General features: G+C 33.9%; 1 protein-coding gene across 1 annotated transcript in view; it reads right to left on the reverse strand.

The window, feature by feature from the left end:
• DNAH5 (dynein, axonemal, heavy chain 5) overlaps window positions 1–26,776 on the reverse strand; it is a gene marked incomplete at its 5' end in the record, with an annotated part of 114,425 nt that extends 87,649 nt beyond the window's left edge. Inside the window, 19 exons of the mRNA XM_008949754.1 lie at window positions 2,765–2,902; window positions 3,724–3,824; window positions 4,891–4,953; window positions 5,538–5,651; window positions 6,736–6,840; window positions 8,184–8,419; window positions 9,075–9,201; window positions 10,869–11,059; window positions 13,015–13,210; window positions 15,746–15,848; window positions 16,528–16,634; window positions 17,582–17,694; window positions 18,278–18,419; window positions 19,226–19,345; window positions 21,795–21,911; window positions 22,245–22,325; window positions 23,317–23,504; window positions 24,502–24,637; window positions 26,657–26,776. Of these exons, the coding sequence (XP_008948002.1) occupies window positions 2,765–2,902; window positions 3,724–3,824; window positions 4,891–4,953; window positions 5,538–5,651; window positions 6,736–6,840; window positions 8,184–8,419; window positions 9,075–9,201; window positions 10,869–11,059; window positions 13,015–13,210; window positions 15,746–15,848; window positions 16,528–16,634; window positions 17,582–17,694; window positions 18,278–18,419; window positions 19,226–19,345; window positions 21,795–21,911; window positions 22,245–22,325; window positions 23,317–23,504; window positions 24,502–24,637; window positions 26,657–26,776 (2,498 nt within the window). The remainder of the gene's footprint in view (window positions 1–2,764; window positions 2,903–3,723; window positions 3,825–4,890; window positions 4,954–5,537; window positions 5,652–6,735; window positions 6,841–8,183; window positions 8,420–9,074; window positions 9,202–10,868; window positions 11,060–13,014; window positions 13,211–15,745; window positions 15,849–16,527; window positions 16,635–17,581; window positions 17,695–18,277; window positions 18,420–19,225; window positions 19,346–21,794; window positions 21,912–22,244; window positions 22,326–23,316; window positions 23,505–24,501; window positions 24,638–26,656) is intronic.
• Between the last annotated feature and the right edge of the window lie 229 nt (window positions 26,777–27,005).

A 27,005-nucleotide genomic window follows, 5' to 3' on the forward strand; every position in this document is an offset into this window, starting at 1 on the left:
ACCTACTACAGGAAGGTCCTCCTGTAAATGATGATGTATATCCTTACTAGGCAAAGTAGTAAAGTCTGGATCATATTTCCCTTGGCTTTGCTTCCTTTGTCACAGATCTTCCCATCTCCTACTGACAGAATTTCAAATTTTCTGTAATAAAGTACAATACAGATGCCTGTGTCTGGTTTAGAGCTATGTTAGTGATGTGTGGTTGCCAGTACATTAATGTTGATTTAGCTCCCTGGTTGCTGTCAGAACATTTAATACCTGCCTGCCATTCCCTGAAGTGGAAAAGTATTTTTTGTCTGGTTTTGGACTACTGTGAAGTTTTGACTTTTGTAAAACTCACAGGCACTTAAGGCTATATTGTGAGTGTTGTGGTTGAACTCCAGTCAGCAACTAAACAGCTGCTCATTCACACCTCCCTCCTCCCTGCACAACGGGGAAGAGGATAGGAATAAAAGAGCAAAACTCATGGGTTGATATAAGAACAGTTTAATAACTAAAATTAAATAAAATGTAATAACAACAACAATAATTTTTAAAATGTAATAATAAAAACAGTAATGAAAATGAATATAACAAGAAGACAGAGAAACAAAACTCAAGAAAAGGGCCAGTGATGCACAGTGCAATTGCTCACCACCCACTGACTGATGCCTGAGCAGTGATCTGCCCCTCCCGGGCAGCTCCCCACACCGTTTACATACCGAGCATGGCCCCCTATGGTATGGAATATCCCTCTGGCTAGTTCAGGGCAGCTGTCCTGGCCACACTCCCTCCCAGCTCCCTGTGCACCGGCTTGTTGGCAGAGCATGGCAAGGGAAACTGAAAAACCCTTAACTTAGGATAAGTGCTACTTAGGAACAACGTTATTCTCCCACTAAATACAAAAGACAGCACTCTACCAGCTGCTAGGAAGAAAGTTAACTCTATCCCAGCCAAAACCAGGACAGTGAGAAATTTGCCTTGTTGAAAGTTGAAACTAGCCAATACATTCAAAAGTAAAAATCTTCAAAAAAGCTGAAAAAGAAGAGCACAGACTTAGTCAGATGTGACATCATAGATCAACTTTTTCCTTAGAAAACCAGGCAAAACATCTGAATATTTTATAAATTTCTCTGTTTGCGACCATTCTTTTCATTCATTAGTGAAGAGTTAATGTCAGGTTCACCAGCTTGGGACACAGGAATCAGATATAGCAAAGAGGAAGATTTTGAATAACAAGCTGCAGTTTCCAGAGCTTGAAGCCCTGTTATCCTTATCAGTTCTTGGAAATTGGGAGATACAATTTTTCACAGCTACAAGATACAGCCAGTTAGGTGCCTGTCAACATCTTGCTTCTCTGAGAGCCTCCTAATCCCTGAATTCTATCAACATACATAACCTCAAACCTAAATATATTTACTAGACTACCATGACAACTTGGACTAGAAGCAAATAACAAGAACAAAAAGAAATTCAAGTAGAAAATTTCACATTCTGTAGTACAGATCCTCTTCCCCTAATTTGGGAAGATTATGCCATCTTTGGGTTGTCTGGACCCATCCTTGTCTTATACTATGAAAAACTGCCAAAGCAATACCAAGAACTGAGATAGATTGACAAAATGGAGAATGGAAGGAATTGGTGGATAAACAGGTTGGATGAGTACTTAACAGCCAAGGAAGGGACTATTTATACCAAATATTTTTCTCTTCACTGAAGTTACAAAAGTAACTGCACTTCCATACACTTCTACTTGAACTATCTTAAATGGATGTCAGGTTCAGAAAGCAATACATTTTAGCTTTTGTGGAGCTCTGCATTTCAGCAATTACTCTTTATATTATCTAGGATCTATTTATCTAAGACAGATTTAAAGCTGTTTTAACAGCACTGCTCTGTAACTGTAGTATAGATACACTCTACATACAATAACTGGCACAGGTAGAAACATACATCAAGTAGTCATGCCTTTACTTTGGAAAATAATAATGAAAGATTCTGGAATACTGTTCCAATAGAAGGATTGAGAATGCAGAGAAAGTTCCAATAAAGCTGAAGTTGGTTTTGGATAGCAATTGCCAAGTTCTTAACAGGACTCTATTTGGTAGCAGGAGAATGGGAGACTGCACACAATGATGCAGTTACTCTGTTTTGAAATAATCCATGTCCTAGTCTTCTATACTATGTTTCTTCCTAAAACAATATAAGTACTTTTGAAAATACTCTATTTTTAGAATTAAATTAAAAGGTTAGAAAATATTTCACAATGAAACAAATTACATCTAATCCTCTCAACAGTGTCAAAACCATTTCAGGCTTTCAGCATTGCTGCAATGTTTGTTAGCTTTTTTACAAATTGATACTATTTAAGACACTCAGTATTGTTAGATATTTTAATTGGCAGAAATGTTTTCTTAGAAGTATAAAATAATCTAAAAGTCTCAGAAACATTATTCTTGTATTCAAGGCTTAAAATCAATGGGTTAATTGAAGTCCTTTCTAGTTGAAGGACTTACCTTTTACAAATAAACTTTCATCACTCCTAACCTTTTGATTGCTTCAGCTAAGGAGATTGAGTCTTCATCTGATTATATGCCTTTTAATTATCAAAACTACATATAAAAGGCTGGTTAACAAAGGCATTCCACACTTCCTTGAAGAACCATCTTACTTTATCATAAAACTTATTCATGAAGTTTCTTTGTTTAAAAGCATCAAATAGCTTTACTGAAGGTACATCAAGTCTTAATGCATATATCAGATATAACTCATATTATGAGCATACCTGTTTTGAAAATCCAGAAGTTCAGCATTAATTTTTTCAATATCTATGTCTGTCCAAAGTATCTCATAATAACCATCAATACTGTTTATTACAGTATCATACAATCCATATAATTTCTGAAGCAAGCCTAACTCCTTCCTGGGGGGAAGAAAAAATTCATATCAATAATTTCAAGCAGTTATTTGGATATCTCACAAGAATTAAATACATGCCATATGTAATATTACTACCAAAAAAAAAAAAAATAGCAGACAGTGCTAAAGACCTAAGCATATTTGGGGGAAGTTTTCCTTTAGTCTAGTTCTATAAAATTTCTATTCATCCAAAAGGAAGCTTGTTTATGTACCCTGAGCTGGTTGTGCAGTGCAAAGCAGAGCACAGGAAGTGGGGACAATTAGTCGATTTACTTTGGAAGCACTCTCTGAATCTGAACTAAAATGCTGATCTGAAAACAGCCAGATAGGGTCAGATCCTCACCTGGTGTGAATCATCAACAAACCATTGAAATGGCTGGTGAAGAAACTTTGGAATCTGATTCTCATTTGCACAATTGCCTAAAAAAATTTAGACTTTCATAAAATCTCTAGATTTATTTTTCAGATTTGATGATACACTAACCTTTCCTTGCTTTATCCTTCTTCACTCTTTGTACCATATCTTAAAACATGACACTATATTTATTAATCTACTTACCTCTAAATATATATATACATACATCTAGGACATAGTATTCTGCTCCTTTATATAATATTTATATTCGTAAGATAATCTAGAATGGTTCTCTTACCATAATAGCGAGATATAAATCTCTTTATTGGCAATTTCATTAGACCTCTAAAATTTTAATTTATTTTTAAAATTTAAGGCAATGGAAACCTTGTAATATTTCACCCTTTGGTGCATCCTAAGCCTTTCTAACGTACTTAATAAACACCTAGGACAGCTGTATTTCCAGTTACCTGATTTTATGCAAAACTTCATAGTTTGTGACAGGCAGTCCAAACAACTGTTCACCAGATGAGCATGTGATAAACTTTCTCCAGAGGTCATCAAAGTTAGACTGATAAAATTAGAATTCATACAGACAAAATGAAAATATTTTCATAAGTTTTATTTTAAAATTGTCTAATAATATATAATTAAATAGTTCTACAATTGTCTTAAAATAATTCTATTAAAAGCATAATTAAGTGTCTGACAATATCTAAAATTTTGAAGAGTTGTGTAATGTAATACCCAATCCATGTATTGAATTTATAAAATTAGCAAAAGTTTATATGGGAAGCAATTGTTTTAAGGCATGTTTTATAAGAATAGATGTGGAAAAAGAAAATATTTTTATCAGACTGTGAAATACACAGCCTGTAAACAACACTGAATAGTGCCAAAAAATACAATATCTTTCAAAGTGTAACTAGTGTCCAGAGCATACGTCCACCATAGAAAAATGGAAAGAATAAAGATTTTGCCAGTTACTAACTACAAAGCATCCTCTTGGCAAAAAAAAAAATTCAAAAAAGAAATGGTTAAATAAACCCAAATCAGTCAATTTTCAGTACATATTAGATGCATAACAAGGTTTAAGCACCTTCTGTTAGTTACTTTGTGCTTTTCATAAACTTTGAATTCAGTTTTCGCAGAGTCTATACAATACATAAGAGACTGACAAAAATCCTCCTTAAAAAACCCTGTTAAGTTATTATAACATGCAGAAAAAGGAAAAAGGATTAAAAATAGATTTAAAAACTGGTTATGGACCTATGACCTAAGTTGCATGACAAATATCAAGCAGAAAGACAATGATCTAATGGAAAATGTGATCTTGGAAAGATCAAAAGATTTGCTTATGTAACTAATATGTAACCTGGCTTCTTTTCAGTCATTACCAAGTTGTACTTGGCTCTTCTCTTATACTGCTTTTCTATGTTCAGGTAGATAACTTCTGCTCACAAAACACGAAGTGAACATTGAGAGAAGCTAAGGTGTAGTTAATATCCACCAAGACATATTTACCAAAGATTGTAATTATATCTTTTCTGAAATTTTTTTTGATAAACAATAGCAGATCAAAATTTAAATATTTGGAAACTGTTGGAAATAATTTGGAAAATTGTTTATTTTCTTACCTGAAAGATCTGTAGCCTTTTACTAGCTTCCTGAGGTGGAATACCTGGAACCATAGGTCCTTCCTTTCAAACAAGCAGTTAACAAAAATTGAATATTAATTCTCAAAGTTATTGAAGGGCACTGTATATTTACAGCTCAACACAAAAAACTTATTTTTTGGCACTCAAAGCCCTATCAAGCTATGTATCTTGGTAGTGTAATACTTAAAATGGTAAATCTAAGAAGTTATAACTTCTATGAAATTGAAAATTCTTCAGCTTATTTAAACTCAATAGGACTAGACTTTAATTTTTCATAGTGGGTTCTTGTGCTGAAAATAAAATACACAGTGAGTGGCCTGAGAGTGTATTTTTAATGTTGATGTTTGAGTAAAGATGCCACATGTGCTGCAACTTCTAAACTGATTCCTAAATTAAGATTTCGTGACATATCGTACCACCTTGGATTCTTTTCTTTCCCCAGTGAGCTGTGTGCACTGCTATTTCTTCATACTGAAAAATCTGACCTACAAAGATGACTGCTCAGCAGCTATGGCATCAAACATCCAGTAGCTGAGCAACATAGAATTCTAGCACCTAACTGCTGCAATCCAAAATTACTAAAAACCAAAGTACAATTCTTACAGGTAAATACTAAATTAATTTACCGTTTCATATGACACTTCAAAGTTTGACAAATCCTCCTGAAAAACTGCAACTGATTCTAGCAAATTGCTCTTAAATTTGGGCTGAACTTGAATCAGTTCATCTTGAACTCTTCCCTGGTGTACAAAAGATTAAAATCAAAGTTATTTCTTTAAAAATTAGAATCAGATACTTTGTTACATAAAACCCCAATTTATAAATAGAAAGTATTAATTCTGAACAACAAAAAATAATGTTTGAAGCTAAATATTTTTTTTCCTTTTATGGTGCTGTATGATCAATTTTTGATATGAAAGGTGGGGATGAAAACAAACATCCAAAAAATACAAGAAAATCTCCACTCCGTGTTAAAGTGAACATGTTTCATCACAAGGAGGAGAGGAGGGAAAAAGGACACAGAAAATTGAGAAAAGATCCTATCTTCTTCCTTCCTCCAAAAAAACCTCTCAAAATGGAATGTGTTAGGGTCCTCTTCTTCAGATGGCTCCACTTTGTCTTAAACAATTTTCTTATTCTTTGTTCAAAAACTTGAGAGAAAAAAAAACAAGAGCTGCATGAAATACAAAATCAAAATATACTATTGTGCTCTTGATTTTTTTCCAGAGTAATTAACTGTGGGACAGCATCTAACTTCATTGTTCCAACAAAATATCTACATATTTCCATCTCACTGCCTACACTACAGAAAATATTCAATACACATTGAGCTTTTGAGGCATGTAAGGCTGTCCTAAGTAATCAAGGTAAATGTTCAGTCACCACTCAGGGGTAAGGGCATTGCCAGAATATGTACTTCTTAAAAACAGGAAATATACAAGTAGTAAACTTCCTGATCAGACATGAATGATATAAAAATTTGAAATGAAGGAGATCAGAAAGAGCAGAGACACATAATAAATGTCTCATTTTCTTGCCATTTTTAAGCACCTATCTAAAAGCTACAATAATACAGAAATAGTAAATGGCTCCATGAAAATAAAATTAGAAAGTGACCATATTAATAAAAGGTATTATTAATAAAATTATTATTATATATTTTTTATTTATTATAAAAATAATAAGATAATACAAGTTGTAATAGTGTGCAACTGAGGCCAAGAGTAAGGACACAGAGTGGAGTGAGAACTGGGCCCACACTATTATTTGTACTCAAAAAAAAGCACGTGACAAATGGAAAATAACATCGTTTTATCCACTTACAGCATTGGTCTGTAATTTTTTAAAAGAATATCTGAGTGAATCGACTCCTTCTGATTCCTCTTTTGTAACTTCAATTCCAAATCTATGTAAAATGGCATAGGCTTCCTGGATGAAAAAAAAACATGGAAATTACTGATCAGTTGCCATTGTTTTATATTCACATGTTGATTTTATCAGCTCTATAGTCTTGCATTATTTGAAGTTAGTTCATGAGATAAAGTTCTAAGAGTGTCCTGTTAACATGGCTAGCCCTGATAATATTAAAAAGGAACTCATTACAATATTATAGAAAGGGAATAAATGTTTGCAAGATATATAGAATAGAAGTGGTTTGGGAAAGAACCTTTATCCTAATATTCATCTCCAAGTGCCAGAAGCAGGTATAGATAAACAAGCAATGTTTATACTTGAGAATTTTGTATAACTTTTATCTATTTATTTACAAATTTTGCAGCATTTCCTATACATGTAAATCCTAGCAAATAGATAGTGCTGAACTCTGTTTCTCTTCCTTGTTTTATTCAACGTCTATAAGTATGATTATAATGTCCATATCTTCAGCCTGAAGACAGAATAAGAAGTAACATTTAGTAGATGGGAATATTACTTTAAATGTTGAAATTATTGTTCAGGTTATTCCTTTATTTGTTTAACCTCTACTTCACTTTTGGATCAGAAAACTGGTTACACTTGCCTTCAAATAGTCTCTGTAACATTGCTGGCTTACAAAACATTGCACAAATGACTAAGACAAAACCCACATAAAATCAGAAAAAATGACAAAATCCACCAAAAGTCCCTTCTGGTATGTTAAGAAAACAATGTTTAAGAACGAAAAATGTAACTATACCGTATTAAATTTTTTCTCCAAAAGGTGGATGAAAATGTAAACAAAATGTGTTCTAATAAGCTGACTGTTTCATTGTGATAGTAAGGATCAAGTGTATATATTAACTTAGTGAGCTTCTTTTAGCTTCTTATTAGTAGGAGAAACAAACAAAAAAAATACTGCTAGTTTCTGATAGCATATAACAATGTGTGGCTTCATTAATATATTTGAGTTATATTTAAAGGGCTTAGATGATCAAGATGTTTGTTTATAGATAGAGAACAGTTAAGAAGAGGTTTAAAGCTAAGGGAAAAGCACACAGCAAAAGGGACAATATTGTTCCCTTCTCTTACGCTCTCATCTGCGTATTTCTGCATACTGTCTCCTAGTTTATAATTATAATTTATTTGAGAGAGAATTTTTTTTTTTTCTCTTCTGCATTTATAGAGTGTCTATCTACATATCTAATATTGATTAATAATTTATAATCACAAAAAAAGTATTACTTGTTTCCCATCTTCAACATAGATCCTTCAGGACAGTAAATGTTTGGATTTTCAGTTTATCTTATGACCTTTATGATATCATTATAATCAAGATAAACTAAAAGTCATCTTACTTCAATAGGTCCCAGAGTCATATCCATTTGTATGTCATTATCACGTATGGTAGATAAAGCTTCCATTGCAAATCTGACATCATCTAAATCATGCAGAGGTTTAGACAATTTCTTTAAATATGCAGTTATGAATGACATCATGTCTGTCATTTTCTTTTTATATTCCTCATTTAAATAGCGACAAAGGAGCACCTTCCAGGCTTTGGCTTCAATGGCTAGAGCTCTTTTCAGTGGTCCTAATTAAAAAAAAGAATTAAAATAAATAAATCTACATCTTAAATATTGTCTGTAAAAATCCCTCCATCATTACATGTGGTTCTTCAACAGTAATTAGGAAAAGCAGACAACCCAATTAATGCATTTTCAAAGTTTCAAAGCTATTTAAACTACACTAAGGTATATTTATGGGTTTTTACTGTATATTATAGTATTTGTAAACATATTGGTAAATTCATTTAATAGAATGCATAGAGAAGAAGGACAAAGAAGAAAATGAGTACTAATTAATATTCAGAGAATACCTCTGACATACATTAACCAAATGCATAAAGATCAGTGATACTTCAGTGGTTTTTACCAGTTGAGAAATTGGCATTTTGCGATTTCAATATTTGGATTTGGAATACTTCACAACTAAAACCACAAGGTGACACACAATATCATACATAATTAATATGAAAGAACTTAATTTCACCAAGAGGAGAAAGCCAGGGGAATGGAGAATTTTTTTAAGTCATATTTAGAAGTGTCTGAGCAAGCCTTGGCTGATTAGTCAGGGACATCTCTTCAATAATTTCTATTCATATTGTAAGAATTTATTTCTGAGAATAAATCAGATAAGCTGACTATTCATTATCTTAATGTGCATATAAAGATAACAAAATATCATACCTGTATGTAGTTCAATAGGACCAAGAAGAATAATGGGTTTTAAATTTTCCACCTCTTCCTCAAACATAGCATAGCGAAGTATTTCTTCTTTAATTTCAGTTAAAGATGGACAGGTAGCAAAAAATTGCTGTGTGTGATTGAAAATGTCAATCAACAAATATTCTTTTTCATATTTTTGGTAAAACAAGTGGCAACAGTTATTCAGTAATTACTTAAAATGTAAACCAATATTATACTTGTTTTTAGCCTTCTGTAGCCTTGTTAAACACAGTATGGCTACAGCATGTGATGAGGCATTCACGTTTATCAGCTGGTAACTCTCAAGCTTGTTGTGAAGTTCCTATCAAATTTAACAGAGAAACATATATCCGAGGTATGTTAAGTGCCTACTGGTTTTGTAAAAACAGGTGACAAAACAATGATCAAAAAATACGTGGCCACACTTACAGAAAGACTACACCATTAGCCCAATTACATGTGAAACAATTGCAATAAAATATATTTTGTAGTTAGTTCCATGAGCAGGACTCAAGTCTAGAAAAGTTTTGTGATTCTGACTAGCTACATTTCAGAAATGCTACGCAAGAGCTGTACTCAATATACCTACATTGCAAAGGCAAGGGATAAATGCTGAAAGCTGTTTCCCATTTCTATTTTGTTGTCTGAGAGTACCCAGACAGGCGGTGGAAGGGTTAGCACAGTGCTAAAGAAAGAACGTAAAAACCAGGGCATATGTGTACAAAATTTAACTCTATTATTATTAAAGCTTCCTCTGTAGCAGTGTCCTTTTCTTCAATAGTAACTAGACCAAAATAGTAATATTTATTTGGCTAGGCTTAAAATTATGATTTGACTAACAGTAAATTCCCAGCTTTTTCTATAAATTTGATCTTTCAGCCACAAACCGCACAACTTGCATTGTGACATTCAAAAGATACCAGTGGTCCTGCAGTGAACAAGATGATGCAATACTGAGAGTTCTATGCATATATAATGTAGTTTATTAAAGACAAAATATTAGAATGGAAAACTCAGTTAAGACAAGGTTAAATAAAGTAGATATAGAAGCCAACTTTCTTTTACTGAACCTCTACATTCATACTCTAAATTAAAACTCTACTGTAGAAAGACAGTGTGAAATATTCTGAAGCAGATGTTGCTGAAAGCTAGCTTTTCTTGCTCTAGTAGACACTAAATTTTTTCCACCACACTTAAGGATTCACTTAGGAGTTCAAGCAACCAAGAGTTTAATAAAAGATCTTTCTTGGAGCAGAGAATGCCAAACTCTCCTCCTAAAAAAACTACAGGAAAGGTGGTGATTAAAAAACATGCATGTATTAAACTCTAAACACTTTCCACAGACAAAGTGCACAATTATCAACATTGATGCCATGGGAATTTTTATGAGTTGTAGTATACATCTTGTCAGACTGCAATAGTTTTTTGTGGCCTAAAATTTAGAACTGTAAATTCAGAGTTCTACAAAAAAAAAAGGCAAAGCAATTAACAAATTAGGACCAGTTTATAACCATATAGAATGGCAGAGAAGTAAAAAAAGCCAAATCCCAACAACATAAAATTAGCTAGCATGCTATTAATTTTGCTTAGAAAGTAATATGAGGAATATTAGTAAAATCATGAATATTACTATTGCTACTGAAAGACAAAATAAGAATTTCAGCTATTAATGTGTTTTATTCATGTTTTTCCTTGACTTTTTTCCTTGTTGTTTTCTGATTTCAAAAGACAGTATTAATGAAGAACAGTCCTGTAGGCGATGATCGTTGCACTCACCTGAATGTTGGCATCTCTATCTTCTGTCCACAACACCTTATATTTCTCAAAGTCCTGCAGAACTTCACTAGCTAGTTCTCTTATAGAATTCACAGAAGAAGAAAGGAACAGAATTAATTTAGAAATATCTTCATTTTCAGCAACACCCAAGTAAAAATTTCTTAGCTTTCTCACAGGCACATCTCCAACTCCTGTAAAATAAAAGGTTATGTAAATTAATGAACCATTACAAGTCTGATTAGAATTCTCTTCTAAACCTATGCATGTCAAGTTAAGCCATGATTCTCTTCACTAAGGCTGAATATACTTCTTCAAATGTTTATTTGACTGCTTAATATGAAAGTACCAAATTCAGGATAGCTCGGGCCAGGCTCTGTACAGCTAGAGCAATCCAATCTAGAGTGAACGTTTCCAAATGGAAAGAAAATAGTCTCCCTAGTTCACAAATTTCATTTTCTCCACTGCAATTTTATTATATCTGGAACATGAAAAAGACTCATAAACATTCTGCTATTTGTTATTTTTTAAACTGCATGTAATTAAGGTTTTTTAGTTGTATAAAACAGTTAAAATGGTGTAAGTTTCTTAAGCTCCAACGTGGTTCAAATACATAACCTGCTATTCTATTTAGTGGTTTCAAAAAAGATATTAAACTTTACGAGGTCACATGAGTGCAGAAATAAAGTTTGTCATGTTTTGGAGATGCACTTGTCTTACAATCTACTAATATAAAAGACTTTCAAGTCTTTATATCAGGAAGGATGGTATAGACATTTTCCTAAACCTCTTGTCTCCAAATATGCTTTCAAAAGGAATTTTAGACATTGGTAGCTGCTGCTCCAGTTACACTGTCAGTGTTGAAATGGGAACCCTGACTCCTTTAAGAACTTCACATAAGCTCCTTTAGAAGGAAAATGTAATTTATCATGTCCCTCCTTCATCTTTGATGAATTGCTGACAATCAGGGTCAATAAAGACACTGATATCCTCAAGATCTAATGAGCCTCTTCTGTCATATCACTGTCTGACCATTCTGAAGAAGGTTTAAGAGAATGGAGAAGAAAAATCCACTCTTCCCACCACACACATTGTTTAATGAAGAAGAAGTAATGCAACTCCAAGTTCTCCTTTAGTTTGAAGATCTTTTCTGAGATCTGGTAACTGGAAACAAAGTCTCAGACTGATCTATCCCTGCCAGTGTACTTCACAGGTCTCACTGGACAAGCATTAATTAGTACTAACATCAAGTTTTGCTGCTGCGTAGTTTAAAGTTGACAAAAGCAGTTACTTGCTGATGTTGTATTTCAACACGGCAGAAGAAAAGGCTCTGACTAACTGATAAGCATAGTTTCCTGCCACCCTGCTTGAAGCCCATTAAAGGGGTTAAAATCATACAAAACACACCAGTAAACAAATAATAAATTAATAAAATCCAAGCTCTGGACTATCAAAAACTTTCCAAGACGTTAAAGACTTTCCAGAGGAATCATAAGAAAGATACAACCGTTACTGCTTGCCTCAGCCAAGCAGCTAAGAACCTGATGGTAAAAATATATTTGGGCTTTTGTAGATGCCTGCAATGCATATGGAGAAATGCTTAGAAATTATATTAAGGAAAAAAAGTTTCTAACTAAAATGGATGCAGGTCTATCTACAGTCTGAATATTCCCATGACAAATACTTGAAATGTTCTATAATCCATTTCAGGAATATAGCCAGCAATTAAAATCTTTACTGAAATCCAATTATTACATTAGCTCTTGTTCTATTTCAATATTCCAATATTTCAGTATTCCAGAGCTAGTCCACAATCATTTTTTATGGTTTCACCTATATCGTTATAGCCACATTCCACAGTAAATAGGTAAAAAGATAAATTAACAAGCTTACTTTTCCTCGAATTAAAGAAGAATCTAGCAATTTTTCTAAGATTTTTTTCATGTTGTTTTTCAGAACACTAAGACATAAGCCTGAAAAGCTATTACTGAATAAAAAAATCTAATTATATCAAAATAAGACAAACAAATTAATTCAAGATAATCAATGGCTGACTTCTTTGAAGACAAATGAGCTTATTCACCAACATTTTTTTTTTTTTTTTAATTAAAGTAGAATGTTGAAATAAGTAAAAAACCAAACCACTTACTTTCCCCTTTTTTGGCTATTTTTCCTCTTGATCCAAAGCCTGTTGAAGATACTTGCTTTGTACCCATTTCTGGTTTTAAATTAGATTTTTGCAAGTGTCTCTGTCCCCACTGAGCAACTCCACGACTTACTTCTAATATTAACTGAATCATGCGATTGATGGCTTGCTGTACATCATCTAAACTAGGAATCAGTACCTATAAAAAACATTTGAAATATTATTGACATAAATGCAACTGATTGTCTTTTTCTAAGACCTGATTTGTAACCCACTCATAGTGAATTGTGGAACTTGCCCCAGAAGAGAAGCTGTAAAATGTAACTTTAACAGTTTGTCTAGCTCAGGATTGCCTCTAAAGAAGTTAAGTACACTGTTTAGACCTACGTATCTATTTGTGCAGTCATACTGGGGTTAAAAAGACAAGCAAGTGTATAAGTAGACAGATTTTTATTTTTTTTTTATAATTATTTTTCACAATTCCTACAACATTTTAAACAGCATTTTTACAGTGATTTTTTTGTACTGTTTGGGAATACATTACAAGCCTTGTTTCCTGTATTCTAGAATCACAAAGAATTAAAAATTGATGGTCAAGATCCTTCCCTCTATTGCTTTTAACCACTGGATCCTAAATTCTCTGAGAAAGAATTCTAAGAGGAATGGTCATAGAAGTACATATGGACAGCTCATTTTAAAGATGATTTAGAGCTATATAATCTCTCTAAGTGCTTATCTATACACATATTCATACTGTAGGTAATTTCAGGGAAGCAAAATCACTGGATCAAATTGTCAAAAGTCCTAGCTGGATAAATAACAAATGTTCCTTTTCTTCCAAAGACAGCAGTACCTCAAAAATCTTTGCAGGAACATAATGTTTACTAAATTAATGAAACTCCATACAGCAGTCCTGAGGGTCTCCACTTGTATATTTGGCAAGGATTTTGTATCATAATTCTGAGAGCAATTTAATATCCAAGTCAGAAGTGGAAAGGAACTCTATTCAAGTACCAGAGTGCATGATAAAAAGAGCTGGAAGGAAAATCAGGATTTTTGATCTGAATCAAGAACTACCAAACACAATAGGGTCAAAACACAGGCTCTGGTCTATCATCATTCATGCTGTGTAAATGCTAGCAAGCTCCCTTAGCATAGTTTGGTATGGTGCAAAAAAGCACTCTCCCAGAATAAAATCATGCACTACTTGGCACATAAAACATGACAGGGGCTGTTCCAAACAAACAGTTGGAATGCAGACTCCTGGATTCTGGAAGAAAAGCATTTACTGCCTTGGATACACACAATCTCACATCAGCTCACTTTGAGGTCAAAGAACAGCCTCTAGCCTCTTTTTTTAGTAGTACACCAACTGCCATAAAGCTCAAACCCCAAACTTTTTGAACTTCATTGGCAGCAATAATGCTAACTGTAACTTTGTCATGTCCCTGTTGGAAAATAATTCTATGTAGGACAAGATGGAGTCAATGCACAAACCAGTTTCTCCAAAATAGTGAGCAGATGGAAGAACCAACCTTAGAGTGACCCAGAAAAGGAGAGAAAAACAACATTTATTAAACTTCAGAAGAAGGATCACTTTTGTGATATGCTCAATCCTCAAATATAGTCCTTAGAACACCCTCTTACAAATTCCATGTGCAAACCATAATCACAAAATGATGGAACAATCTACAGGAGTGTTCAGAACTGGGATATAAACACCTTAAAATTTCATGGGTTGAGCAGCTGCACACATAAAAGCAAGGATCTTGCAAAATGCTATCAGCATCACTTGGTTACGGTGCTGGATCAGCCAAACATTTCAGAGGATTGAATAGAAAGATAGATGCACTTTCCTTTGCAGTGGGTGGAGCTTGAGGGATTATGCTTGTACAACTATCAAGAGTGTGAAAATTCTACACTTGGACAGACCTTATATACCGTGTGTACACACACACAGTGTGAATGTACAACAGAATGCCAACATGAACAGTGACAAAGGAATATCACATTGAAACAGAACCTTTCTTTTATTATAATGACATGAATATAAAATTTGTAACCTTTATAAAACAGATGGATAATATTAATTTACCTTCTCATATATAAAATAAAATACCATACATATTGCTGACACAGAGTTATCTTGCTCTACAAAAACAGATGCATGCATTAGCTCTTTGCAATCTGCTTTCTTGTTCTCTGCACACAGCAATATACAACCCTTTTCCTGGGTTTGAATCTTTTCATTTTTGTTTGGTGTTCCTCTTTCTGGCCACCTTACTTACTGTTGAGATAACTAAAGCCAAAGTGAGCAAAGATAATGTTCATTATTTTTATTCAATAAAGGTTTTAAAACATGTAAGGAACAAAACAGTTAAAAAAAAAAAAAAAAAAAACACAAACATGAAAAATCTATTCCAGCAATACTACTGCTACACATGGAGAATTCTAACCGTTTTGCAAACAACACTGATGGACAAGTGCCAATATAATTGCTGAAACACACAAGAGCAATAAAAGACCAAGCTCTGCAAGTACCCCTAAGACAGAAATCAGGAACACTTGAACTGGGCACATTCTATTAGTGCTCTCAGGGCACTGAAATGCCTGAGTAATTCTTCTCCTTTGGAATAGATGCTGGTTCAAAAGAAGTGCGCCTACATCGTGCAACTGGGCAAATGCAGAGATACCTATAAAACAGTGTATTTTACCTCAGCTATACACAACTTACCACATTGGGAACAGCAAGATGTACTTCTACCTTTAAAAAAGCAACAGCCTCTTCAGATTTGCTTGGATGAACAGGTAACTTTGTTATCCCTAGTGTAGTTTTGCTGAAAATAATTTTGAAACATGTCATAAATCCTTCACTGTAAAACCTCCTGAAATGATCTTAGAAATACAATTTCTAAATGCTATGGCACAATGATCAAATAAGGGAAGATTCAGCAATAATGCACCGTAGACAGATATAAAGGACAAACTCAATTAAATTCCTATGGACCTCAATAAGATCAGGATTTCAACACATTTTTTGTGAAAGATGTCCTCAGAGGAAAAAAGTAACTCAAGCTTCAACATACATTAATGACAAAACACCACAAACTTCACCTGCTTAAAATAAATTATCTCAATAGAATTCAGCAGAATTCAAAGTAGGCTTTTCAATATAAATATATATTATACTGAAGCAATCCTGTCTTTGAGGTATATGCCTGTTCAAGCAGAGAAGAATATATAAAAAATTACACTAAATATAGTATGGATCTTGAAATTACCATATAGAATTCATAAAGAGTGCATGGATGATCTTTAACCCATGGGAAACTGTTTGACTAATGATACAGGTGCATGTTTCAAAGTTTCAAAGATAACAAAGTGTATCTTTGAAACATCTTTGAAAGATGTGCATGTACCATTGCACGTCTGAATGGATATTTGTATTATTATATTAATACAGAAATAGCTTCATTCTGGTAATGCTATTGAAGGAATCTTTCATTTGCAACTTACTTTGAAACAATTATTCTTTTTTTAAGACTATCCAAAGACAGCCGGATGGCTTTCTGGAGGCTGTCTAGCAGCTGGTTACTGAAATAGGCAACTATCTCTTTACATTTCTGTAATAAATAAAATACACATTATTTTTTATTGTATTCAGAGAGGAACCTCAAGATTATTTCTGATTAAGTCAAATATGTTAGTGTTCTTCTCTGAAGGAATTTATGCTGTAAGATACACAAGTATCCCCTTTACAGTTTACACAAGGGGAGAAGTTGGAGGGGAAAAGAAGCCTGTAAGTAAGTAAATAAATAAATGCTTCATGAAAAGGAATATAGAACTTGACTAACATAAACTTGATTTCCTCAGAGAGAGAACACCGAAATCTAGCTGAAGTGTCATACTCCTTCAGAAAAAGCTCTCCATACTAAAAAAAATTAATCCACCATGAATTATCCAAGAATGCGGGTGCATATGCACCTTTTTCAAGTAAGGGACAAATGCATCAATATCTGACTGTACTGGATTATGAAGAACATAAAAATACATCAATATGTAATGATCACTAGCACAAAACAACAATGCAACCTTATAACATTATTGCATTTGTGCCTGCAAGTTTGTCAGTCTTTGTTCTCTACTTCCTCTTCCCTTCTCTGCTGAAGATGAAGAGACTGTGTTCTTTGAGGAAAAAGCATAAAGGTGATCTTTTTTTTGTTAAATTGGAAGAGGAGGAGACAAAGGATGAATGTTTCTGCTCACCCAAAAATAAAAGCTTGTGTTATGACTTAGACACAATATTCTCTCCAAGTTCTTACACCTCTCACTTACACATCAGGAATTTGTTCAGTAAAGGCGATAACTGGAATAACATGGAATACACTTTTGAAAGCTAAAATCCATCTTGAACTCACTTTGTAGGGAAGCTATTTCATAATTTTTACATGACATTCAATACTCTTTATGTGATAACTTCCTGTACACAAATATCCAACTACCAAAACTCAAGATGCTGTTTACTGATTTGATCAGTCTGAAAAAAAATTTCCTTCTTACAACAAAATACCTTTTTAAATTCATGTTGTTTATCACTGCTCTTGCTTTTATCACCATGAAGGGCTGCAGAAGCATTCTTTTCCCTCTCTTCATTGTTTTCAAACACGATACATTTTTCATTTCCTGTAAATTAAAAAAAAAAATAATTTGTTAACTGAAAATTGTGTTCTGCTTTGAAGCATGCTGTCACCCCCTCTTTACAGACAAAAGAGCCTGCTAGTCGTTTATAGGCAATTGACTGTACTAATTTAAACTGACCAGCCAGTAAAGTGTTAGTAATTGAGATACAATTCTATTGTGGCAGAAAAGTCACAAAAAGAGGGACAACACCAAATACCTACAATAGCTGAGAGAGGAACAGTGTATTTCACTTATGGAGGAAAAAACCAAAAAGTTTTAATGAGTGACTGAGAGAAATGGAACCATAACATTCTTCCTCTAGAATAAATACTTTGGTTATCTAAATAGAAGGAGAGTTTAATTCTGGAAACCCCACCAATACTGAACTACTTCTGTATTTCATAGGGTAGTGGTTTACTTTAACAGTGGGAAATGAAGACAGAACCACAACACAGATGAAACTGCAGTGGGAGGGAGAAGTCTCATGAAAATTAACTAAAACAATTCAATTTTGGTATGTTCTAGCTACATCTACAGAACTAGGGACAGAATTTTTTTTTTAATTTAAATAATTAACACTATCTACCTGATAACACATGTTTTTCTGAGGTTTTCTTAGAACATTTAATTTCGTAATTCTTTTCAAATACAGATATTAGTTCATGAACAGCATCTTCAATGTCCATGCTTTTGTGGTTCAATAATTGAGCACGTTCTTTAGTATAAGCCTGTTAAATAAAAATATCAATGATTTTAGTATCATGGATTATCTTATTACTGTCCCTCTTCATGGAGATGCAAAACATATCCCTGAGTACTGCAGTTTTCAAACTGAGACTATTTCAGTGGAACAATATTTTTAAAAGAAAACTGAGACATCAAATGCAAAATGTTATTCAAAAGTAAAAATAAAACTTCTGTTGTATTATGACTGTATTTTTAATGTTTTTTTAATAAAATTTTCATTTTTTAAAAAGAATGTTATTTTTAAGTGCCAGAAGGAAATCCTGAATATTGAAAGGACATCACAGTCTGAACCTGAAATTACCCAAATACTCTTTCAACTGTCCTTAACAACTTGATTTACTTGTACTAATGCACTAGGTAAATAAATTTTTGGCCTCATTTGGAGTCAAGAAAATTTTCAAACTCTCAAATATGCTTGTTGGAAAGTATTTTTTGCCTTCTCCCCCCCCCAAAAAAAAAAAAAATTAAAAAAAATTGGAAAAAAAGGGGCAGGAGTGAAGCTTCACATATCCAAATATCTTGATGCAAAAAAAGAAAACCAAACTCACCTAATTGTGAAGTAGTTAAACAAAAAATATCAATGAAAGAATACAGCTTAAGTATCTCAAATACCTAGCAACCAATTTATGTTCATATAAAATATTTTAACAAAAATATATTCATTTTTAAAAAAAGTTCTGTATTTCTACAGTGAGAAGAATTCTTTTTCAGATTTATATTAACTTACTAAAGCATTGTTTCTAAAATGCTCAAGAAATCAAGTTTGAAGATGTAAAGTTGCACACACCTCATTGCAGGTCAACATATCCTCTACTTTGACAGGCCCATCCACCGGTAAGACAATTAAAAGAGTATTTGATATTTCTTTTAACTTTAAAACAATCCACACTTCACTTAAATCATTAACCTGAAAAGAGAAAATTGTGTTAATATCACGTATTTATCTTTAAAGTACAAGATTTTAGTTTTAGAGGGTGCTAATAGGTATACAGTGTTTTTCAGAAAAATAAAAAACGTATCTTCCTACCCAGTGAGATTGCAAGAAGCTCACATAGTAGAAAATCCTCTATGAAAGTGAATCATAACCAAAAAAAAAAACAAAACAAAACAAACCCAAAATGGGGGAAAAGCACCAACACAAAAGATGTCAAGATGAGAGAAGTAAAGGAAAAAAGGAAGTACAGCTATACTCATGAGTACGGTTACTTAGGGGATATTTACAATGGCTAAATATAGTCTGCTTTTACTATGAATTTTCCTCTTCCTCTATTATATACAGATTATAGAAGAAATTTAATAGAATATATACAGTATAGTTTTATACAATTTAGGGAGATATGTACTGTACAAAAAATGTAGCCTTTGTTAATATGAACAACAAAAGAACAGAATTTAGATGAAATTATATGGCTACTCTTGCCACAGAAAAAAAGACCTTGATTGCTAAGACTATCTATTTGAATCCAACACAGTGTGTTAACACAATTCTAAAAAGATTATTATTGTGCACAATTTTATGTCAGATAGTCCTTTAAAAACAAAATCTTTTCATTCTTCAGTATCTGCTGGTTCCACGTTGGGAAGCTGAGATACTAATCCTTAAGGAAGTGAAATCTTGAGAGGAATTTGGTGTTTCCACCTAGTTCTTCACAGGTTTCTGGTTGTCAGCATCATATTGTTAAATTCATTGTTGTCCTAGATTTGCTGGGATAGAATCATAGGCCAGCCATGGTATGCAGTCCATTAGCAGTTTTGAATCAGCCAGGAGCTGAAGTTGGGAGGGCAAAAGCCAGGGGATCTGACCCAAGTGGTAATATCCCATAAACATGACACTCATTACAAAGGGGAAATTTTACTGAGAATGAGTGTTCCTGTTTTTCATGCTTCTCCCCATTCCTGGAAGGGCTTGCTTACCATCTTGCTCTCGAGGACTGCTTTCTCATTTATTGTGACCACTGTACGTTCACTGGTCACAATAAATGGTTCACATGGGTATAGTTTTGTATACTTGTCATTTGCTTTAGTATTAGTAATAGTTTGCTGTTTCATTAAATCTGGTGTCACTTCAACCCCTGGGTGTCCTTTTCCCAATGCCCTTTCTCAGCTGGGGAGGGGTCATCGGGTGATAGAAGAACTGTTATAGTACAGCCCTGGATACAGGCCAAATATAGACAACTGTATAAGTGAAACTAATACACAGTATAAGCCAAGGCTACTTCTGAACTGTAACAGCAGTGAGGTAATTTCTGAATGAGCTTCTCAACAGCTCTTTGAGCTGATCAGTCTTGGCTTTTTCATGGCAGTATCTAAATAAAACTGACTTCTGTACAATTTTTAATTTTTTTACCTGAAGTATTCTGCATCTGTGATATGCCATCTTGTCACAATATCATTCATGCTTCTGTTTTGCATCACTTTTTCTCTATTTGTTTATAATACACCATTCACAGTAATCAAGGGCCTAGCCAAATATACATCTTTTTGTATTGATATGGGAGGGGTAAGAAAGTCAGAAATGCATACAATCTACATAGTTAAGGAAAATGGAATGTATCTACAAGGAACATAATTATTTCTCATATTTTTTCAGAGAACCGCTAATTTTTTACATAGCCAATCTTTTTTTCAGCTTTGGATTTCAGTGGCAAACAGAGCACATGATCATAATTATATTTTTCTGCCATAGAAAAGTGGATATATCCACCAGTGACTAGTAATTTCTTACCACAAGAGACATAATTTATGCTATTAGGAGATGTACAGTTCAACTGTCAAGCCTAGAAGTATGGTCTGACTATCAAGGTAAAGTTTTGAAAAGAAAAAGAACCAATACAGGTCCTCAAGCATGTTAACAGGATCAAAAGAATTCAGAAATTATATGGCAATCACTAAGAGAGAAAAAAAGCACAGATTCGGTCAGCCTGCAGAGAACTGTGAGGGAAAAGCAGTCTCCCCTGCATTATTTCAGAGGCTGCATGAAGAGGAGACAGTTTCACAGCATGAATACAGTTAAAGTTAAAATGCTCTCCAATGGACAGTGTTTACATGGAGGTATCTCATGTGCAACTGCACTCAGAGAGAGGCAGAGGTTGACTCTGAACATCAGAGTAGTAGTCACAGAATTTGAAGACAAGTAGAAATATATTCTCCTGCAAGAAGAGAAGCAAAGATCACACACTTGAGTGCAATAATGGGAGAGAATCGTTAAGTATATCATTCTTAAAAAAATAAAAAGTTTTAAAAGTTTAAACTGTAAAAGTTTAAATATAGTTTAAAAAGGAAAAAAAAAGTTTCTGTGCAGTGTATAGGAATTTTCCTAAATTCTCATTTCACTTATATAGTGACCAAGTGTATACCTCTCTCAAAAACTGTTTATACATATACAGAACTTGATCAGCTTCTTGAAAGAAGTTTTCCAGTGTCACAGATGACCAAGTCAACATGGTAAGTCCTTGCCTCAACACATCTTCCACCTAAGCAGAAAAATGTAGCTTCTTAGATAAAAAAAATAAAACCATAACACCCCCAATTTAAAATAAACCCCATTATTATTAAAATCGCTAATGTCACAGACAAACGAAAGTTGTGTCAAAGTTTAACAAGGAAGGTTACAAGTTTTCAAGGAAAAATGCACATTATTTGAGTACTGTGGGATGCAAAGAGCAGACTTTTGGTCCTCAAAGTTTTAGTAACATTCACTAAGTTCATAACATGCAAAACCATGTAAATATTTTTAAGTTTTGGACACTTATTAACTTACTCTAACTTCTTCTGAAGTGTACCAAAGTGCATTTAGAAATACGAACCTTTTTCATTTTTGGTGCCATTAGATTCACAAAAATCATTGGTGTTTCTTGTTGCAAATCTTCATGACATTGGAGAAGGCCCTGTTAATTATTAGAAAGAGTAGTATCAGGAAGAATATTTTAGGTGCTTTCTTTACTTAAGCAAACAACCTCTTATACAATTAAATCATCAGAAAAACAAACAAAGAAACAAACAAACATGGAAAACAGTACAAGACTACATTTGGAAACAAATGCAGAATTTTACACAGACACTGCATACCTATGTAAGTAATTTCTGCAATGTGATGAATCCATATTATGCTACTGAGGGAAAAAGGAAAGCAGCCTTCATGCAATGTGCATGGGCATGCACAGAAGCCAGACAAAGCGTGATCTTTGGAGCTAAAGACAGCTTGAGCTTTAGTGACTGTAACTTGCAGTACCCTCTTAAATCTGAGTATCATGTACTTTATCTAAAGTCACACAAATTCAATTTTAACATATCCTCATCTTATGCCTTACACACACACAAATCTTGTATGGTACACATCATCCCCAAGATACAAGCTTCTTGAAATACTACAACATTAGCAAACAACAGGTATCAGAAATCTAACTTCTCTGGCAGGAAATCTGGGTTCGCCGAACAGCGAGTCACAGACAGCCTGACCCGGTGCCCCTTCGGTACCAGATTGTGACACCTGTAAAACTCTTACTCTTTTTGTAGCTTACCGTATCTTCCAGTCCAGAAGAATTCCAACCTTTGCTTCTCAAAAACTCTGTAAAACTGTGTTTTATTGATTTTCAGAGACTGAATACTTTTTGGATAACTTTAATTATTTCATCACTAGAATATTTTTCACATGCCACAGGGTATAAGAAATGTATATGCTTATAATGGAGTATATACTATCCCACACAGCAGCTAGTGGAGGTTTTGCAAATAAGAACCTCTATATCCAACTGTGCCTTCCACAATTTACCTTAAACCACCTCACATCCAGGTTTAATCATTATTTAACTGCAGAAAAAAAATTCTATGGTTAATTGGATTTTCCTTCTTGTTTTTATAGATAATATCTAAACTTACCTCTAAACGCAGTTTCTTTGACTTTATGTTATTCTCTATTTTTACTATCTTTTTTGCTTGTTCCGGGACTTCTAGACCCAGCTTTATCATACATTTGGTCTCTCGCGCAATCTCCAGAATTTTGGGATCAAAATTAACAAGAAACTTCCCAGTTTTTGGATGACACACAAATATTGTGGCTTGTAAGACTGTAAAGACATTTTTATATCAGTTTCTAAGACAAACAATTGTTTCTGCTATATAAATTATTGTGGAACACAGACTTCTAATATTACTATATAATGACTAAATATGTACGGTTACTTGTAAAATAGCTTCATGTTTTCAGATAAAGAAAATATACAACTGGCTTTCACCCTATTAGCTTTCTGCCATCTATAGCCTTTCTCTTTATGAGCTACACGTACATCATATCCAGTCTTATTTGTAGCATATTTTTTATTAGCGTTAAAAAAATATGAAATTCATTTTCTAAGGACCTGGAAACACAACACTTTAACGAGATACTCAGTGTCTTACAGAAATCTGTTATTCCAGAGGATGAATGCTTTTACAGGGATATTGCAAAACCCAAACCAACGTAAAAGCCCAAACAGACAAAAACCTATGTTGACTGAATGATGATAAGATTTATTCTTGAAGATTTAGTCCTGGTTTTGGAGCTGACAGAGTGGCTACAAGTTATTTACATGAAAAACATATTCTATTTTTTAAAAAAACTTCAACTCTTATTTACTGTTAAAATTATAAAGGTTGATTATGAAACATTTTATTTCTAGGCATAAAGCAATACTTGTCCTGAGAGGAATTGGGATAATACTGCATAAATTATTACAGTAGAAAGAAGACAGGAAAAATTATTAAATGGTATACATAAAGAATTTTAATACAAAACTGAACAACCATGTGCCTTAAATTTGTTTCACTACTATTTCCAGTCATCTGCCAAACAGTGTAACAAATCTGCATCCTCTACATCACAACCAAGATTCAAGGTCAGTAAGGGACAGAGATTTGTATTATTGGGCTTGCTCATTGGATCATTATTAATTTGCATATTTTAAGGGTAAATGAGACTTAAAAAAATGGTCTGATTTTATTGACGAGAACTTAGTATTCAGTAATAGTTTAAAAAAGCCTCTTACACAGAATCACAGAATGGTTTGGGTTGGAATAATCACTTACAATGCTGTAATTGTGACACTTCCTTCATCCACGCACTATGATAGACCACCTCGAATTCCACCAATACATAGGCAATTCTATTGTATAATTGAAGAGCTTCTTTACCTTCTGGGCTTGCCAAGATATTTGACTTTTTCTATTAAAACACAGTGCACTTAAATTAAAACCATATCAAAAGAAAACCATATTATTTGGGTTTATCTCAACTTAACTATTGATTATATGTTCTATAAGTTAATATAAATTTTACTTATGGAGTTCTTAAAAGCTTTATCAAGTATTTACAATTCAAATTTATGGAGCAATAAAGTCAGCAAGAATTTGTAATAAATACCAAATAGTTAACACATATAAGAGCAGCTAATTTACTACACTGTGATAAACACCTGTAATACACAGTGAAATAGACGCTCAGTTCTACTAAAAATTGAACAGTAACTTAAAAATTGATTAAAAAAAACCCTTCCTTTTTAAATCAGTAATGATATTTATGTGTATTTTCTTTGAAGCAGATTTAGGTGATCATTATTCCCATCTGAGCAAAATAGGAAAGTGAAAACCTCTGTCACATAAAAGTTAATTTGGCAGGAGACCCTAGCTACTTTGTAGGAGAATCATTCAAACATTTCAAGAAATATTATTGCTATAGCAAATACTAATATAGCAAGATTCTGGCTGTTCCATTGTGGAGGGGAAATCCTAATACCAAGAAACTCCTAAGCACCATAAACGTTAAAGTGTGTCTGTTCCCAGACTAGTTCAAAGATCATCTGCAGTGAAACTGGTGACCAGATTCTCAGTCACAGTACTGCAGCTACCATGTGGGTCCTTACAATAAATTTGCTTATTCAGTGGTACCAAAACAGTTATACCAGACAATTTCAGGATATTGGGCAGTCCACATTTATGCCTTAAGATACTCCTAGAAGCCATTTGTTAAAGAGGTATGATTCTCCATGGAGAACCCTATGGGGCTAGAGGAAAAGAAGAGATGGACACTTAGTGAAAATACGGGACATGAGCCTTATGCACAAGCCCCAGTCTATTCCATTACAAAAAGAAGAAAAGCACCACTGGCTGGAATGGTGACATAATTCTTTGGGCAATAGGAAGATAGACATATGAACCATTCACTACATATTTCCAGCTTGTGGTGCTAGTTCAGTGGTAAATCAAGGAAACTGTTTTCTTAGTTTTTAGTAAGGCTTTTAATATTGTCCCTCACAGCATCCTTCTGGACAAGTTGTCCAACTGTGGGATTGGTGGGCTTATGGTGTGCCACGTGAAGAATTGGCTGAAGGACAGAGCCTAAAGGGTTGTAGTGAATGGGGCTACATCTGGCTGGCAACTGGTCACTAGATTCTTCAGGATGCAATTCTAAGCACAGTTCTGTTTAATATATTTATCAATGATGTAGATGCAGCAGGTGAATGCACCATTAGGAAGTTTGTTGATGATACCGAACTGGGACGTGCTGTTGAATCTTTTGAGGGAACAAGATGCCTTGCTGAGGGTTCTACAAGGATTGGAGCATTGGGCTATGATTAATGGGATGAAATTTAACAAGTTAAAATGCTGGATTCTGCATCTAGAACAGAGTTATGCCAGGCTCAAGTATAAACTGGTAGAGGAGTGGCTGGAGAGCAGCCCTGCAGAAAGGGATCTGGGGGTGTTAGTCAACAGCAGGCTCAATATGAGTCAGAAGTGTGCCCTGGCAGTATCTAGTGATAGGGAGTGTGGGAATGGTTCAAAGCTGCACCAGGGCAGGTTCATTACAAATCATTTCTTTACTGAGAGGGTGGTCAAACACTGGAACAGGCTTCCTAGAGAGGTGGTCAATGCCTCAAGCTTGCCACTGTTCGACAATGCCCTTAAATCCTTTCAGTTTTGGTTAGCCCTGAATTGGCTAGGCAGTTGGACTAGATGATCATTGTAGGTCCTATCCAACTGAAATATTCTATTGTAACACTACATCTTCCATCTACAACAGTTGTTACTGCAAAGCCCATTTTTTTAGGTAGATATTCACATACAAACAAGTTGACTAGCATATGAGAAAGGATATCATCATAGAGAGAAACATTACAGTCATTCTACTAAAGAAACACAGTTTGTTGTTATACACACCACCTAATTTTACCTCACATCAACTTACGTGGAAATAGTTAATTGGTTCATTTATCCTTCTGAATAGCTGTCTCACCCACAGTATCTTTCCTGCAATGGGTGGCATGTTTCGAGCAAGAGGAGGGTTAACTTTCTGAATTTCATAAAGCTACAATAAGAATAATCTCATTAAACACATGGATTAAAAAAATCTGTTGAAACATGAAACTGTTTTTTCCTCTGTTATCACAATTTCTTCTTCCTCCCAAACATTAAATTTGTGTGGAGTCACAAAAAATGAGAGAAAAATTAATTGCTTCCCCCACTTGCTGTGCTTGTGAGACGCATACATTGGTACCACTGTTGTTATGTCTCTTGTCTTCATTATCTTGTGCTGT

The sequence above is a fragment of the Merops nubicus genome, unplaced genomic scaffold (assembly GCF_000691845.1).
Source record: "Merops nubicus isolate BGI_N331 unplaced genomic scaffold, ASM69184v1 scaffold531, whole genome shotgun sequence".
Taxonomy (NCBI): Eukaryota; Metazoa; Chordata; class Aves; order Coraciiformes; family Meropidae; genus Merops; species Merops nubicus.